General features: G+C 43.5%; 1 protein-coding gene across 2 annotated transcripts in view; it reads left to right on the plus strand.

Moving 5' to 3' along the window:
• The window catches only part of MERTK (MER proto-oncogene, tyrosine kinase), a 119778-nt gene that overhangs the window by 86697 nt on the left and 15060 nt on the right, over positions 1 to 18021 (plus strand). For both annotated transcript variants that reach the window (XM_061156056.1, XM_061156055.1), the window contains exons 9-14: positions 1094 to 1247; positions 5811 to 5964; positions 8943 to 9028; positions 10630 to 10725; positions 11691 to 11771; positions 15673 to 15765. In XM_061156056.1, the coding sequence (XP_061012039.1) occupies positions 1094 to 1247; positions 5811 to 5964; positions 8943 to 9028; positions 10630 to 10725; positions 11691 to 11771; positions 15673 to 15765 (664 nt within the window). The remainder of the gene's footprint in view (positions 1 to 1093; positions 1248 to 5810; positions 5965 to 8942; positions 9029 to 10629; positions 10726 to 11690; positions 11772 to 15672; positions 15766 to 18021) is intronic.

The following is an 18021-nucleotide window of genomic DNA, read 5'->3' on the forward strand; positions in this document are numbered from 1 at the left end:
TTTATTTATTTATTTTTAAGGCCAGATTTTTTTAAACGGAGCACATTTTCTCTGGAAGAGGAAGTGTCAGTGCCCTCCTAAATGTCGGTTTCAGTCACAGCTCTTAGAATCGGAAGGAGCGGAGCCCACCCACGCTGGTTCAAGGGAAATGGTGGGTGGGCAGTGTCGAGGTTCAGTGCGGCTCCTGGGCCGTGCTCTGTGGGCGTTGAGGACGGGGGTCTTGAGTAGATAGTATTATTTTTCCTTCATGTGCTTTATAATTTTCTCAGAAAAGTTAAACCTTTATCTACTGTGTTCCCACAATTTCAGAAAAGAGAGCAATGCAGCCATTGGGATAGTGGAGCATTAATTTTTCATCACATCCAGTAACGAAGTCATACAATGATGCAATGGTGCAATGTCCTAACTCAATGTAACTTTTCATTACATTTTAAAAAATTTGTTTTTAACTGGAGGATAATTGCTTTACAATATTGTGTTGGTTTCTGCTATACATCAACATGGATCAGCCATAGGTATACATATGTCTCCTCCCTTCTGAGCCTCCTCCCACCTCCCACCCCATCCCAGCCCTGTAGGTTGTCACAGAGCTCCTCCTTCTTTTTTTTTTTTTTTAATTTGATGGTGCTGGGTCTTAGCTGCAGTATGTGGGATCTTTAGTTGTGGCATGAGAGCTCTTAGTTGCTGCATGTGGGATCTAGTTCTATCCCACTCAGGGATAGAACCTGGGCACCCTGCACTGGGGACGTGGAATTGCAGCCACTGGACCACCAAGAAGACAGTCTTGCTCTTGCCTTCAAGTGCATCTGCCACATGCTCCTATTCTCCCAGAGCCCTCCAAGTACCATTCCTGCATGGCCCTAGTAAGCCAAGACTCCCCAGGCCTGAGGATGCTGCCAGCCCGTCCTGCATCCCTGCCTACCTTTTGCCTCCCTTGGCTGTGACCTGAGTGAGGAAGGGAGGTGCTGGAAACACAGCCGCTGCCCCTGGGATGTGGGTGGGACCGCTTCCCTTAGAAGAACTTCTCTTGGAAGGACAAGGCCCCTAGTGCCTCAGTATTTTACTTCTTTTCCTTTCCTGTCTGCCCCCCCAGAAAGAGTTCTCGGAAGAAGTTGGCCAGAGCAGCAGCCTCGCTCAGTTTCCTGTTCAAGTGCACAACGCCACGTGCACCGTGAGGATCGCTGCCGTCACCAAAGGGGGCGTGGGGCCCTTCAGTGACCCGGTGAAGATCTTCATCCCTGCGCGCGGTGAGAGCTGGTGCCGGATCGGCTGACGGAGTATCAGTCCAGGCGACACGTGGGCTGCCAGAGAGCAGCTTGTGGGATGGGCAGCTTGTTTAAGAATGAACAGTAGGGGCTTCCCTGGTGTCCAGTGGTTAAGACCCCGAGCTTCCACTGCAGGGCGCAGGGTTCCATCCCTGGTCAGGAAACTAAGATCCCACGTGCTGAATGGCTCCTCCCGAAAAAAAAAAAAAAAAAACCTGAAAAAGACCAAGAGGAAATTCTGCAGTGATGAAGATAGTTGACAGGACAATACGCTTCACAGAGCTGCCTGTTCCCATGAGTCCTCCCACTGTTACTCTCCAGGGTAATAACTTCCTAGGACGTTTCAGAACCCAGAGTTCAGCTGGACTTACTAAATTTAGCTGTTACGGTTTTTAGTGCGGTATGGTTGATTTACAGTGTTGTGTTTCTGCTGTACAGAAAGCAAATCAGAGATACATGTATATATGTATATGCACCTGTGTACACTTAGTTATTCAGTTGTGTCCGGCTCTTTGTGACCCCATGGACTATAGCCCGCCAGTCTCCTCCGTCCATAGAATTCTCCAGGCAAGAATACTGCAGTGGGTTGCCATTCCCTTCTCCAGGGAATCTTTCTGACTCAGGAGTCAAACCTGTGTTTCCTGCATTGGCAGGCAGATTCTTTACCACTGAGCCACCTGGGAAGTCTTTTTAGGTTCTGTTCACTCCTTTTTAGATTCTTGTCCCATATGGATTATTGCAGAGTATTGAGGAGAGTTCCCTGTGCTCTATGGAGGTTCTTATTAGTTATCTATTTTATATATAGTACTGAATTTAGTTTACTTTTTTATTATGGAGAATAATTGCTTCACAATGTTATGTTAGTTTCTCTGTACCACAAAATGAATCAGCCATGTGTATACATGCATCCCCTCCCTCAGGAGCCTCCCTCCCACCCCACCATCCGCTCCTCTAGGTCGTCACAGAGCACCGACTGAGCTCCCTGGGCTGTGCGGCAGCTCCCCACGAGCTAGTTTAAACGGTAGTGCACGTGTGTGATGCTACTGTCCCCCTCCGGCCCACCCTCCCTCTGTGCCCACATGTTCGCTCTCTATCCCTTACTCTCCTATCCTGCCCTGCAAACAGGCTCATCTGTACTGTTTTTCTACATTCCATTTGTATGAGTTAATATACCATATTTGTTTTTCTGACTGCTGAATTTAGTTAAAATGATGTATACAGGACTGAATTTTGTATTAGGCAGGGTGGCTAATCCTCAGCTCTTTATAATTAGCACTGTTTGTTTGCTGGTGTTTGTTTTAAGCAGTCCAGCTTGCCCTGTGACGAGTCATTGAAGCCTTGGGTAATGTGCTTCATAACTGCATGAAGAACATGATGGGTACAGAGCATGAACCATTTCCTATAGAAACATCTTTGCACAGTGCTGGCTCACCCAGCTAAATGCTCAGCCCTGCGTGTTGGCCTCTGCATATTGTTGGAGTGGCCTTTGGCAAGGTGGCACTATGGTGCCCCAAGGGGCTCAAATATTGTGTTTGGTCACATAGACCAGGGAAGCCGCCTTCTTCTGACTCTGACCCACCCTAAGTTGTTTGGTAGTGAACTGCTGTCATAAATCCCCACGGACATCTACATGGATGTGGTTTGTACATTTACAAAGGTCTTGCCAAATATGGCCTTTGTACCAATAGCAGACAAGACTTGGGAGCAATCCACTGAGTTCCCATCTCTCTGTCCCAGTGACCCGCAAACGTGCTCTCCCTTGTAGTGCTAAACTGAACCCTTATTTCAGCTCCTACAGACCATAGGCTCTGTCCCTAGGGAACATTAGTCACTTATGATGGGGACTCAGGGTACGTCTGCCTGGAAGAAATTCAGGGATGATGAGATTCTGATTCTAAAAGCACAGGTTAAAAATCAGAGTTTAACACAGACATAGAAAACATACAGTTACCAAAGGGGAAAGAGGGTCGAGGAGGGATAAATTAGGAGTTTAGGATTAGCAAATAAAATAGATAAACAACTATTAATAGTTTCTACTGTATAGCATAGGGAACTATATTCAAAATCTTGTAATAAACCATAATGGAAAAGAATGTGTAAAAGAATATATATAATGTGTATATATATGTATACACGCGTGTGTGTATGTGTGTGTATACAGGGCTTCCCAGGTGGCTCAGAAGAATCCACTTGCCAAGGAGACCTGGGTTTGATCCCTGGGTCGGGAAGATCTCCTGGAGGAGGAAATGGCAACCCACTCCTGTATCCTTGCCTGGGAAATCCCATGGACAGAGGAGCCTGGTGGGCTACAGAGCAGGGGTCACGGAGAGTCGGTCGGACACGACTGAGCGACTGAGCACGCAGACACACACATGCGTGTACCTGAATCACTTTGCTATTCACCAGAAACTGACACAGCATCAGAAAGCAATTGTACTTCAGTTTAGGAAAAAATCAGAGTTTAAGATGACAGACTTTTCCTCGTCACACATAATGAATTGTCTGAAATTATAAAAGGCTTTGCTGTTCTGGCAGGCCTGCCTTTGCAAAGTTCTAATCTGCATATATTTCAGTTACCACAGTTTAGGTAAATCACACCCATTCCCAACAATACAGTTCAAAGGTGAGTTACCAGCATGTATTAACTGTGATTGTATGTACGTCTCCATCAGCTCTGTAGTACGCAAATCACTCCACAAGCAACAGGTGTATCTTGGTTGTGACCAGTTGGGTCACTTCTTTTCAAGTCTGTCTGTGGTTGATCACCATGCTTTCCTTAGTCTGTTCACATATGTCTAAGAGGCATAGCGCTGGGTTACTTCCTTTCTCCCAGAGGGAAAACTCACATGACATTTCACAAAAGTAGTTATTTGAAAGATGGAGTTGGTGAACAACGGTGAAAATGCGGAGAAGAAAGGAAAGGGAGGTGATGTTGGAAGTAGAGTTGAGCATGTGGAGATATGGGAGAAAGTGCTGACCGTGGGAGTTGGTGAACAACAGTGAAGTGCGGAGAAGAAAGGAAAGGGAGGTGATGTTGGAAGTAGAGTTGAGCATGTGGAGTTATGGGAGAAAGTGCTGACCGTGGGAGTTGGTGAACAACAGTGAAGTGCGGAGAAGAAAGGAAAGGGAGGTGATGTTGGAAGTAGAGTTGAGCATGTGGAGATATGGGAGAAAGTGCTGACCGTGGGAGTTGGTGAACAACAGTGAAGTGCGGAGAAGAAAGGAAAGGGAGGTGATGTTGGAAGTAGAGTTGAGCATGTGGAGATACGGGAGAAAGCGCTGACCGTGGGCATGTTGACGCTGCTACCATTTGATCCATGAGACAAGCAGCCATCGCACTGGAAGGTCTTGCCCGCATGAATGAAATGGCTGTGCTGAAAAGGAGGATCATGTCCCAGAGGAAGATGTGCTCCCCACAGTCTTCACAAGTGTGCTGCCCCCCCACCCCCATGCTGGTGTACTGAATTGAGAATATGCAGATCATGACCTCCTGAATGAGGAGCATGTACCAGACACATGGGGTCTGGTTAGTTAACCGGGGGCAGGCCCGACTTTGGGGAAGTGAAAACTCTGAGGTCATTTTGACGGGCAGTTTCAATACCCCCACATAAAGGAAGTAGAGTCACAAGATTTATTACAAATCCCAGATGTGGAGGTGGGTGAGGGGTGAGAGAGCCAGAGGAAGGGCAGGCCTCTGTCCCAGGTCACAGCAGGTGGTAGAGGGTGGGTAGCAAATGCCTGTACTTAACTTTTCAAAGGCTCAACTCCAAGTGGTTATTTTAAAAGGTGCCCCAGGAAAAGCAAAGTGGGAACTTGCAGCAAGACTTCTAGGTTCAGATCCTTATCAAAATGTCCAGACTCTACTGTAAGTGGGATTGTCATACTGTAAAATGCCCCAGGAGTAACTCAAAATAGCTATTTTCTCATCACAACATTAAAGGAACTCACAGAGGTATTTTACAGCATCGAAAGTGCAGAGGATAAAACACTGGAAGTTGATCCAAACTTGGAAAGGAGTTCGACATTCACCAGAGCGTGGAAAATATTCCTACATTCTCTCTATATTCTAAGCTGTGTAACTGGAAACTGGCAAGCACTGTTCAAACTACTCTCGATATCTTTTTTTTTAACAACAACAACAAAAAGCCCTTTTGATTCTCAATCTTCCTAGTGTTTTAGAGCATACCAGTTAAATATTAGTTTTACTATTTTTCAGGTGGCCCAGTGGTAAAGAACCTGCCTGCCAGTACAAAAGATGCAGGAGGTATCAGTCCAATCGCTGGGTCAGGAGGACCCCTGGAGAAGGAAATGGCAACCCACTCCAGTATTCTTGCCTGGAGAATTCCGTGGACAGAGGAGCCTGGCCGGCTATAGTCCATGGGGTCACAAAGAGTCAGACTCAACTGAGCACCTGAACACGCTTACAATTTTTTAAATTTCTTATACATTTATAACTGACATGAATAGAGCTTCCCCAATATTGTAAATCAACTATCCCAAATCCCAAGGAGATGTTTTGAATTGATTCTGTTTGTATTTTACCAGGTTCGATAGATTTTGCTCCCTCATCTACCCCAGCACCTGGCAACGCAGATCCTGTGCTCATAATCCTTGGGTGCTTTTGTGGATTTGTCCTGATTGGGTTGGTTTTATACATTTCTCTGGCCATCAGGAAAAGAATCCAGGAGACAAAGTTTGGGTAAGTTTCTCAGTTGAAAGTGCTTTTTCCGTGGTACTGATGAAGTTGCTATGTGAAGTGCCATTGCCTCTTCTGATGGCCTTGCTCCTGTATCCAGCTTGGCCCTTGTCTTATGCACCTCTTGGGGGCAGGCTGCTTCTCTAATTAGGCTATTGTCACAAAGGCAGCCAACAGTCAAAGTTTTTTACTTTTTCCAAAGTCTCTTCCTGGAACTCTCCTTTCTTGTTTTCCTTCAGGAAGAAATGTAACATTTTTTAGGGAGTTAAATGTTGTGAAGTATTTTGATACTCGTTTCAAGATACATTGAAGTCAAAGTGCTAGAATGACAGTAATGTTCCTAAGAAGAAACCCAATATATGTATAAAAGCTTTGTGGAAAAATGTATTAAACTTTATTGACATTACAGAGGAAAACTCAAATAAATGGAAAGATGTGTACCATGTTCATGGATGGGAAGGCTCAGTTTTGTCAAGAGATCCTTTTCCCCCAAGTTGACCATAAATTCAATTTAATCACCATCTAAATCGCTGCAGGGTTGTCCATTAAAGCAGATTTGAAAATGTATCTTGAAGAGTAAATGAGCAGAGAGAATCATGGCAGTTTTGAAATATACAAAATTTTGGGTGGAGGCTAGTCCTACTAAGTGTAAAAACATGTTTAGTGATTAAGACAGTGAGGTATTGTTACATATAGAGAAAACTCAGTCTGTGGACACCATATGAGGTGGGACTCCCGTATGAGGTGGGAGTAGAATAAACATGAAGATTCCATTTCAAATCTTTGCAGGAAGGAAAGAATATTAAAATATATATATATATATATATATATTTGTGTGTGTGTGTGTGTGTGTGTGTATACACAGCCTGTTCTATGCATTGAATGGAGAGAGATGAATAGGACAGACATGGGGCTGCCTACATGTACCTTATAGTCTGGCAGTTAAGAAATGCAGAATAAAATACTCCTAGTGAAAATATTTCTATCAGCTAGGCCTCCACTAACTCATGGTTCCACAGAACCTAGAGGTTTACCACCAAAACAGATATTAGGTATTATCTGATTCAACCCTAGGTTGAATAACTTGGTACCATTTGAGGTTGAATGTTCTAGAACTTTCCAGAGTGGAGTTATGAAGTACAGCAAATATATTAACAAAATTACAGGAGTGTTTCAAATATTTCGGAACAAAATTATCAGGAACCATTACCAGGAACCATTGAGCAGAAGCTGAAAAGAAGTGATAGGTTGATGACAAATTATTTTTATACTGAAGTCAGTTTCCATGGGTTTTCACTACAAAACCCTAGATTCATTTGTACAAGCACCTTTCATTTATTCATTTATAATGAAAATATATTTACTTTCTACTTATAAAATTAATATTCTTATAGTTTTTTTGTTGTTGTTAAAAAATCAAATTATATAGAATAGTTGAAAGTAGAAAGTGAAACTTATCTGTAACTCCATGGTTGATATTCCATGGTCTCAGTTGCTATTTTGGCATAAATCCTTCCAAATTGTTCGCCTTGCATATAAATATATTATTTTTAATGTATTTTCTATTTTAAAATAATTTATATACATAAGAAAAAGTGAAGTTAAGTCTATAATTTAGACTCACTAATTCATAATACTTTCATACCAATTAGGCTAAAGCAGTGACTAAATGGATTTTTAAAAATAGGCTTTATTTTCTAGGGAAGTTTTGTATTTACAAAAAAATTGAGAAGGCAGTATAGAAACTTTTCATATACATCACATCCAGGATCCCCTGTTATTAACATTTTATGTCAGTGCATTAGTGCATTTTATGTTAGTTATATTTGATACAATCAGTCAAACAGTATCTATACATTATCATTAACTAAAGTCTGTACTTTATTCAAATTTCCTTTGTTTGTACCTACTATCCCTCTTCTATTCTGGGGTCCTACCCGGGACACCACACTACATTTTGTTGTCATGTCTCCTTAGGCTCCTTGACGGTTTCCCAGACTTTCCTTGTTTTTGTTTGCAGGAGTACTGGCCAGGTTTGTAGGATACCCTCTATTAGAATTTGTATGAGGTTCTGGTCATGATTAGACGGGGTTAGTGGACTATTGAAAGGAAGGCCACAGAGGCGGAGTACCGCCTTCACCCTGTTACATCAAGGATGCACGCTGTCGGTGTGATTTCACTGCTGATGTTGACCCTGATCGCCTGGCTGAGGCAGTGTCTGCCTAGCTCCTCTACCAGAGTGATTTTCCCTTTTTATACCGGGCTCTTCGGAAGCAAGTCAGTGCTTGCAGCTCACACGCACAGGGTGAGGAGTTAACACTCCCCCCATCTCTTGCAGACGGAAAGTGTTAGTTGTTCTCAGTCATGTCTGACTCTTCGCAGCCCCATGGACTGTAGCCCACCAGGCTCCTTTGTCCAAGGGATTTCCCAGACAAGAATACTGGAGTGGGTTGCCATTTCCTTCTCCAAGGGATCTTCCCAACCCAGGGATGGAACCTGGATCTCCTGTATTTCAGGTGGATCCTTTGCCGTCTGAACCACCAGGGAAGCCCTAAAATACAGAGTATGTATATGAAATATTTGGAATTCTTCTGCACAGGAGACTGGTCTCTCTTCCCCTCTTCATTTATTTATACACACACACATGCATGTATATACACAAGCATGTATATATGCATCAGTTTGGATTCATGGATATTCCTTTTATCCTTTGGGTTATAACCCAACACCACTTCATTGTGTTGCTCAAATTGTTACAGCTTTGGCTGTTGGGAGCTTTTCAGTTGTTCTAAACTCTCCATGGCTCCTAGACAGAGTCCTAAAATGGATCTAAGGAAGAAGCTTATTTCTCCTGGTGGGGAATGTTTCTGGCCTAGAAGAGCTCTCTTAACAGGCAACAGCCTTGTAGCATCTAGTGGACTCGGCCCTGGCCTGGGTGTCTCTCTGTCTCTAGTCTGAGATGTCCGTTATCATTCACCCAGGAGCGCCTTCACAGAGGAGGATTCAGAATTGGTCATCAGCTACATGGCAAAACAGTCCTTCTGCCGGCGAGCCATCGAACTCACCTGTAAGTTGACTTTCATTTCTCTTTTGGCAAAAGCCAAGATTGCTGAGGGACTTCCCTGGTGTCCAGTGATTTAGACTTCATGCTTCCAATGTAGAGGGTGCGGGTTCAATCCCTGGTCAGGGGACTAATTTCCCACATGTTGTGTGACCAAAAAAAAAAATATTGAGAACAAGCAAAGAACCACAAGTTAATTGCTGGATTTCTAACAAAAGCCAAAGGAGTTGAAGAATGTCTAGCTTTAATGTGCAAAATGTCTTTGGAAAGCAACAAGCAGAGAATCCGACATGGCCCTGGGCTTCCCTCCCGGGCAGGTCCCTGGAAACCTGGGGCTGTCCTCGAGGTGAAGCCCCTGGGGTTAAGGACTCCTGGTGCTTTGAAACATGGGAGGAAGAAGGAGACCTCAGGGTGAGAGAAGATGCGGGCAGAGGGACCTAAAAGAAACAGCAAACCGACTGCCATAACCTCAGAGCTCACTTCCTGTTTTTTCCTGGCAACCAAGTCAGAGAACAACTTCCTAACATACTTTGTGACAATTATGGTTTGAACTTTGCTGAATCAGAGCGGCAACTCTTAGTTTCAAAGAATGGGAATAAACAGCTCTGTTCTTGAATAATTTCAGAAACAGTGTAGAAAGTGTTCGAATATTATCAAATTCAAGTGTCTGGATGTTTGCCGAAAAACAAAACAATAAATAAATATAAGGATGATGGAATGCAGGTTGCTATGAAACAAAAACTCATTTGATATAGAATGTTATTAATTCCTTCTCTAATCCAGAAGTTTTGAGGTTTAGGTGTCTATTCTTGCATTAAAAAAAAAAAAAAAATCCTCTGTTTGGACCAATTTCTTTCTCTGATGGGAGGACGATTTGGGTAAAATTTGTCCGCTGAGAGCTAATGTGTTATTTCTAATGATCCACATTGTTTGTTTTTCTTTCAAAGTCTTGCTCTTTCCCAAACTATGGCACAAACTGAATCATTTGCCAGTAGTTACCAAACTGGTCTCCCTTTCCTGGTTAATACTTCTTATTGATAACAGTGATGGGGCAGCATATCTACACCTTACAGGAAATCTTAGTCTTCAATCTCCCCACCAAGTATTCAACTTAGCACCTCTTATGTCATTATATGAGGTCCTACATACCATAAGAAAACAAACTGTGCCTTGTTCTCTACATGTTTCCTGTGCCACCTTCCCCAGCATGGGAGGGCAGGGGAGATGTCCTGCTGACTTTTTTGTATCCCACAGTTAAGGGTGTAATAGTAAATACTAGAAAGAATATTGACTTGTCTTCCTCACTCTTTTAAGTGAAGGGCAAAGCTCCCCTGCATGAATCTGCCAGCTGCTGCTACTGCCCAATGGGAATGATTCTGATTTTTATAATCATTCAGGATTAATTTTGCCCTCATGGATTGATTTTACTCACTTTAATCACAGCAGGATTAAATATGATATTTCATTACTGACATTTGGCAGGGAGAGTTATGCATATGAAATGAGGAAAATGTTAAACTTTTTTATGGAACTTTATAATTTTAATTATGTTCACATGAAAGGAAGCATCCTGACAGGTCATATATGTTCTGTCACTCCTTTTATAGTACAGAGCTTAGGAGTCAGTGAGGAACTGCAAAATAAACTAGAGGATGTCATGATTGACAGGAGCCTTCTTATTCTTGGAAAAATTCTGGGTGAAGGTAAGCAGTTTTTTTCTTTCAAAATATGAGTAAAAAGGTAAGCAGTTCACAGTCATTTTTTAAAATTATATTAAATAAGATACCATTCTTGTGACTTTAACTTATAATACAAATATTCATAGTTCTATTTTATAACTTTCAAAATGAAAAAGTAAATAGTGATTTCTGAAACTCAGATGTGACCTATGAAAAGAGCCTCAGACTTCCCTGGTTGCCCAGTGTTAAAGAATCTGCCTACCGATGCAGGGGTCATGGGTTCAATTCCTGGTCAGGGAAGATCCCACATGCCGCGGGGCAGCTAATCCTGTGTGCCACAACTACTGAGGCCCAAGCTCTGCAACAAGAGAAGCCTCCACAATGAGAAAGCCACCACCACAACTAGAGAAATCCCGAAGACCCAACACAGCCAAAAGCAAATAAATAAATAATAAAATTTTAAAAAGAAAAGAGCCTGTATGAAAAGAGTGTCTTAAAAATATTAATTCCCTTCCATCATTAAAAAGCAGCAGTTCATTGGTCGGCTTACCATACACTTTCAATGTTTTCCTCTAGTTGTTAAGCTTACTATTCTTTGCACCTGCCAAGTTACATAGGAACAAAAGGGAAGATACACATTTCATGTCAAGATCATCTTCAGATGAATGACAGAAGTATTAAGAGTTTGTACTTGATGCATGTCAGTAACAGTTTCCAGGTTGTCTTATGGTTTCCTGGATCAGTTATGATGCTTAATAAAGTGATGAACTGAGCTAAGTCTGAGCCAAATAAGCCTGTGGCAAGCAGGAGGCTAGTGTACGGCCCGTGCCCTGGGTTGACCAGTGTAGGTGGCCTGGGCTGGCTCTGACCAGCTGCTGTGTGGAGGTCACTCGGGGGTCACATGAAAATAACAGCTCTGGTGCTATCCCACTTTTGTGGGCAGGAAAGATTTTGCACAAGGTCAATATAGATGTTGTTTTATTTCACAGGAGAGTTTGGGTCTGTCATGGAAGGAAATCTTAATCAGGAAGATGGGACCTCTCAGAAGGTGGCTGTGAAAACCATGAAGTGTGAGTTAACCCTGATTGTTCTAGGGGTGGGCAGCTGTTTCAGTATCTGGTGCTTCATCAGGCCAGTGATGGGTGATGGAGCTCATATGTCAGGATCCCTGTCAAGTCACAGAGGGAGAGCTACTATGATGAACTGTTCATGCCCGCATCGTATGTTCTTTTCTTTTTTCACGTTTTGTTTATTTATGTATTTATTATTGAAGTATTGTTGATTTATGGGCTTCCCAGGTGGTGCTAGTGGTAAAGAAACTGCCTGCAATGCAGGAGACAAGAGTTTGATCCCTGGGATGGGAAGATCCCCCGGGGAAGGGAATGGCAACCCACTCCAGTACTCTTGCCTGGAGAATCCCCATGGGCAGAAGAGCCTGGCAGGCTCCAGTCCATGGGTCACAGAGAGTCAGACACGCCTGAGCCACTGAGCATGCACGCACACAGTGGGTCTCCAATGTTTCAGGCGCACAGCAAAATGACTCAGTCACACAGATATATTTTTGCATATTCTTTACACTTGTCAAGGAGGGGGAAGTTTGCCTCTCCACCTGTCTTAAGTTCTCCTGGCTGGCCTAATAATAAAATTGACACAGGACAGATTAAAAGAAGAAAAAACATAAATTTTAATTCATGCCCAGGGAGATCTCAAAGAAATGGGACTTACAAAGTGGCCAAAAGAGGCAGTATGTAAATGTTTTAGAGAAACAACACAACTGTGAGGAAATGACAGGACAAAGAAACTTGAGTTTGAGATGTCCAATTAAGTGAAGAATCCAAACAGAGTTTGGGCTTGGGGTAGTCAATTTAAAGACCTATCAAGGTTTGTTTATACAGGCTTCTTCAGCCAGAATTCCCTATCTCTGGTGATAAGGATGTCCTTCATCTTTCACGTGAGAGGTTTATTTCCTGCTTTCAGGAAGACAGAAAGAAGGGTCAGAGCATCCCTCTTGCATTAGCCGTTTCCTAAGTAACTGTATTTCAGAATAATCAGTATGCCATTGTGGCTTATTTTGGGATGACCCACCCAAACAATAGCGTCTGTTGTTTACTCTCTACCTCCCTGCCTCTGTCACTTAGTAGAGATAATGATTCCAAAGTAAGTAATTTCCAAGGCGGGGTGGATCTGGTAGCAGCATCTGACCCTAGGGGTCATTCTGGCTTAGTTCAGTGGATTCACTTCCTCACTTGAGGGTGGTTGTGGGTCTGCAGGAAGCTGTGGGCTGCCTGGAAGGCAGGATTCCCAGAGACAGAAGTGTTCTTTGATCAAAGGCATAGGAAGGAGAGCTGTGATCATAAACTACAGTCTTCAAGTGAACCCAGAAGAGTGCGGGCATCTAGGTCAGGAAGGGCCTGAAAAGTCATCACAGAGTCTGTTTCCAACCCATGAGTGGTAAAGCACTGTTAAGAGTCTTCAGCAAATGAGGAACAAGAGTAGACGACATTCTGGAATGTTCACTTTGGTTGCAATGTGGAGGAGGAGGGACTATTAATACAGCGTTGACAAGAATAGTGAGAGATGCCGATTAGAACACTCCAGAATCTGTGCTGGTGTCCAGGGAGACACGGGCTCAATTCCTGAGTTGGGAAGATCCCCTGGAGAAGGAAATGGCAAGCCGCTCCAGTATTCTTGCCTGGAAATTTCCATGCACAGAGGAGCCTGGCAGGCTACAGTCCATGGGGTCGCCAAGAGTCGGACACAGCTGAGCAAATGAACGTGCACAGGCCTTCCCTGGTGGTCCAGTGATTAAGATCTGCGCTTCCACTGCAGGGAGCACAGATTCAGTCCCTGAGGGATCTCTGGTCAGGGCACTAAGGTCCCACGTGCCATGCAGTGTGGCCACAAAATAAATAAATAAAAGTACATTTTAAGAAAAGAATGAAAGAAAATAGAAAATTAGGGTAATCTGTATATGAATCGCATCCATGCTAAAGATCAAAGATTGAAAGCCCAGTCTCTGGCCTCCAAGTCACACACTCATCTATATTGTCCTGCAGGGCTTGGACCACAGGGGAGGGTTTTGCCCACCAACACACTTGGTTGTTTGGGGCAAAGTTGGCAGACATTTCTTGGTTTGCTTTAATAGTAGGATTAACACATATTAAGCCCGTAGGAGGTACAGACTCTGTACCACGTGCTCTTATATGCGACTCCAGCCAACACCCCACTCCTGTTATGTGCATTCCCTAAGGTGTGCCGACTTTATGTTTGATTTTTTTTCCTGTTTTTTTGGTAGGGGTGCACGCTGTAAGATTTGCAGAATCTTAGTTCCGCAACCAGAGATTGAACCAGGGCCCTTAGCCTTGAAAGCTCAGAATCCTAACCACTGGACCACCTGGGAATTCCCTATGGTTGATTTTAATTGTAGCGGCTCAGTGGTAAAGAATCCTCCTGCCAAAGCAGGAGACATGGGTTCAACCCCTGGGTCGGGGGAAGATCCCCTGGAGGAGGGAAGGACAAACTGCTCCAGTATTCTTGCCTGGGAAATCCCATAGACAGAGGCTACAGTCCATGGGGTTGCAAAGAGTCGGACACAACGTAGCAACTAAAAAAGCAACATAACACAAAATACATCATCCTAAGAATCTTTTAAGTTTACAGTTCAGAGACATTGAGTACATTCATATTCTTGTGCAACCATCACCACCATCCACCTCCATAACTTTTTCACCTCACAAAACTGAACTCCATACCCATTAAAGAACAACCCCGATTCTCCCCACCCCTTCTTGCTCCTGGCACTCACCATTCAACTTTCTGTGAATTGGACTTCTCTAAATACCTCACAAAAGTGGAATCATACAGTATTTGTCCTTGTGTGACTGGCTTATTTCACTTAGCCTAACTATAGAATTTTAGATGTCTCTTTTGAGTTGGCTTGATTCCAGAAACTTGGTATGAAAGTGCATCTAGTTCACAAGGCAGAGTTGGGCAACCAGACTTGCAAGAAATGTGCTGAGAGAGAGAGAGAAGCAATTTGTTCTTTTTTTAAGGCAAAAGTCATTGCAACAGACCAGTTGGATTCGATTTTAGGTGGTGGTTTTTTTTTTTTGTTTGTTTTTTGCTCTTAATAATCAGTTCCATTCAGTCTCTCAGTCATGTCCGACTCTTTGTGACTCCACGGACTGCAGCACCCCAAGCTTCCCTGTCCATCACCAACTCCCAGAGCTTGCTCATACTCATGTCCATTGAGTCAGTGATGCCACCCAACCATCTCATCCTCTGTTGTCCCCTTCTCCTCCTGCCTTCAATCCTTCCCAGCATCAGGGTCTTTTCCAATGAGTCATTTCTTCGCATCAGATGGCCAAAGTATTGGCGTTTCAGCTTCAGCGTCAGTCCTTCCAATGAATATTCGGGACTAATTTCCTTTAGGATTGACTGGTTTGATCTCTTAATTTTTAGAATGGTTTTAGATTTATAGAAGGGGGCTTTCCTGGTGGCTCTAGCAGTAAAGAATCCACCTGCCAATGCAGGAGACATGGGTTTGATCCCTGGGTCAAGAAGATCCGCAGGAGAAGGACATGGCAACCCACTCCAGTATTGCCTGGGAAATCCCATGGACAGAGGGGCCTGGTGGACTACAGTCCAACAGGGTCACAAAGAGTCAGACACAACTTAGCGGGTAAACGGCAATAGGCTACATTAGGGTTCAACGTGTGTCGTATGTTCTGTAGGTTTTGACAAATGCATTATGTCCTGTGTCCACCATTCCAGGGCCACAGAAGTTTCACCTCCTTAAAATCCCCAGACGCAACCTATTCATCCCTCCCCCAACCAGTCCCTGCAACCACTCTTGCTGTCACTATCATGTTGCCTTTTCCTGATTTTACTTTTAGAGAATAAAATTGCTATTCTTCTTTTCCCTTCTCTGAGTAATAACTCATGGCTAACCTTTTCCATCTTTTCTTTTAGTGGACAACTTTTCACAGCGAGAGATTGAGGAATTTCTCAGTGAGGCCGCGTGCATGAAAGACTTCAACCATCCGAACGTCATTCGGCTCCTAGGTACTCAGGGAAATGCAGCATTGGGTGGCCGGAGGGCCTCGGCTGATACACTCTGGGCCAAAGCAAAAATCTCTGGGGCAGATAAACGTTACGCTTTGTATAACCCCAGAGTACTTTATAACATTGGATTTTTGCAAATTCCCTGGCAGTCAGGTGGTTAGGACTCAGCAGTTCCTCTGCAGAAGGCCTGGGTTCAATCCCTGGTTGGGGAACTAATATCCGGAAAAAGGAAAAAAAAAAAAAGAGTTGGATTTTTCTCCCAAAAGACTTTTTATGGTTGCATTTTTCTGGCTGGTTGTAAAAATAGGCCTGAATTTCCTGGATACCAGTGAACTCAGGAATGTTTAGTGTCCACAGAATCCTAAGTTGCTGTGGATTAAAATAGCCTCAATTACCTCCCGCCCCCACCCCACCCCCCCACCCCCGCCCTTACAAGGCTTCCCTTATGGCTCGGTAAAGAATCTGCCTGCAATTCAGGAGATCTGGGTTCACTCCCTGGGTCGGGAAGATTCCCTGGAGAAGGAAACAGCTCCTCCAGTATTCTCCCACTCCAGTGTTCTTGCCTGAAGGATCCCATGGACAGAGGAGCCTGGCGGGCTACATTCCATGGGATCGAAAAAGAGTCAGACATGATGTAGCCCTTAAGCCACCACTACTACCCCACTTACAAGACATGAAAGCTGGCTGTGCTATAATTTGTCTTGATCTGAGGTTGCACATGAATCAAATGCTAGTAGGGTAAAGCTGTAAATTAGACAAATTCCATAGATCATCTTCACAAAACAATTTTTCTTAAAACTTTTTTTGGCTCCACCAAGTGACATACAGGATCTTAGTTCCCCTCAGGGATTTAATCTGCCCCCTGCAGTGTAAGCTTAGTAGTGGTAACCACTGGACCACCAGGAAAGTCCCGAGAAACAGTTTGTAAATCAATTGAATTAAGTCCCATGAAATTTGTCAACATAGATCCCAAGCAATGTGGCTTCCCTTGGTGGCTCAGACAGTAAGGAATTCGCCTGCAATGAGAGACCTGGATTCAACCCTGGGTCGGGAAGATCCCCTGGAGGAGGGCATGGCAACCCACTCCAGTATTCTAGCCTGGAGAATCCCATGGACAGAGGAGCCTGGAGGGCTGCAGTCCATGTGGTCGCAAAGAGTCAGACATGATAGAGCAGCTAAGCACAGCACACACCAAGAAATCAGTACTTGAAAATATATTAAAAATCTTTTAACGTATTAATTTCTTGGGGTCTATGTTGGCAGTTTCATGGGATTTGAGTCAGTGATTTAACAATGAGAATTTGGTTTTGTGACACCATTTACTGAGAAATACTCAGTGGAGAGCTGGTCTCAAGTGGTTGGTGTGTGATGCTCTTCCAAAAGGGGAGAGCAACCTAAAAATAATTGAATGTTCTGCTGACTTCTTTTTTGGCTGTCCTTTGACTTGACAAATGCTATATTCTTGGGGGAATTTTCAGTGTTTATTATGATGGACACTGCCAGAGAGATGGGAAAACTAATGTTTGGAGACAGTGTTGTGTCAAAGAAACTACTGTTGCTCATTAGTAGCTATTGACTTCAGCAGTCTGAGGACAATGGTGCTTAGTCATTGTGCTACCACATGCAAGAGCTTTGCAAGCCTGATCTCAAGTGACAGACAGACGCTGATTCCAGCATCTGTGACAAATGATGTGGAGCTTTTCCTGTGTGTAACTGCTAACATTTAGAGACGTGGACTGCCTTTCCTGTGTATAACTGTTAACATTTAGAGACGTGGATTTTACCTATGGGCCCTCAGAATTTTTCCAATAGTTTTAAGTATTTGGTTGCAGGGGACTTAATATGATTGATTATTTAACCATCATCTGAAACTAGTTTTCCCTCGAATTCTACTGTGGTCACCTTGCCCTCAGTTTGACTCAGTATAACAAAAATCAATGAGTTTCTACAGCTATACTTGTTTTTTTTTGTTTAGTCACGAAGTCGTGTCTGACTCTTTTGCGACCCCGTGGACTGTAGCTCACCAGGTTCCTCTGTCCATGGGATTTCTTAGGCAAGAATATAGGAGTGGGTTGCCATATCCTTCTCCATGGCTGTTCTTGGTATTGATTAATTTTTTGAGAACTTTCATGCAAAGATTAGCACTAGTCTGAAAGAAAAAAAAAATACCAAGAAGTGGACCCCAGTGTGTGTTCTATATTCTAGGACACAGAGTGTGTGAGTTATGAGTGTTTTGTTTTGTTTTTTTAACCGTTA

Source organism: Dama dama, chromosome 11 (assembly GCF_033118175.1).
Source record: "Dama dama isolate Ldn47 chromosome 11, ASM3311817v1, whole genome shotgun sequence".
Classification (NCBI taxonomy): Eukaryota; Metazoa; Chordata; class Mammalia; order Artiodactyla; family Cervidae; genus Dama; species Dama dama.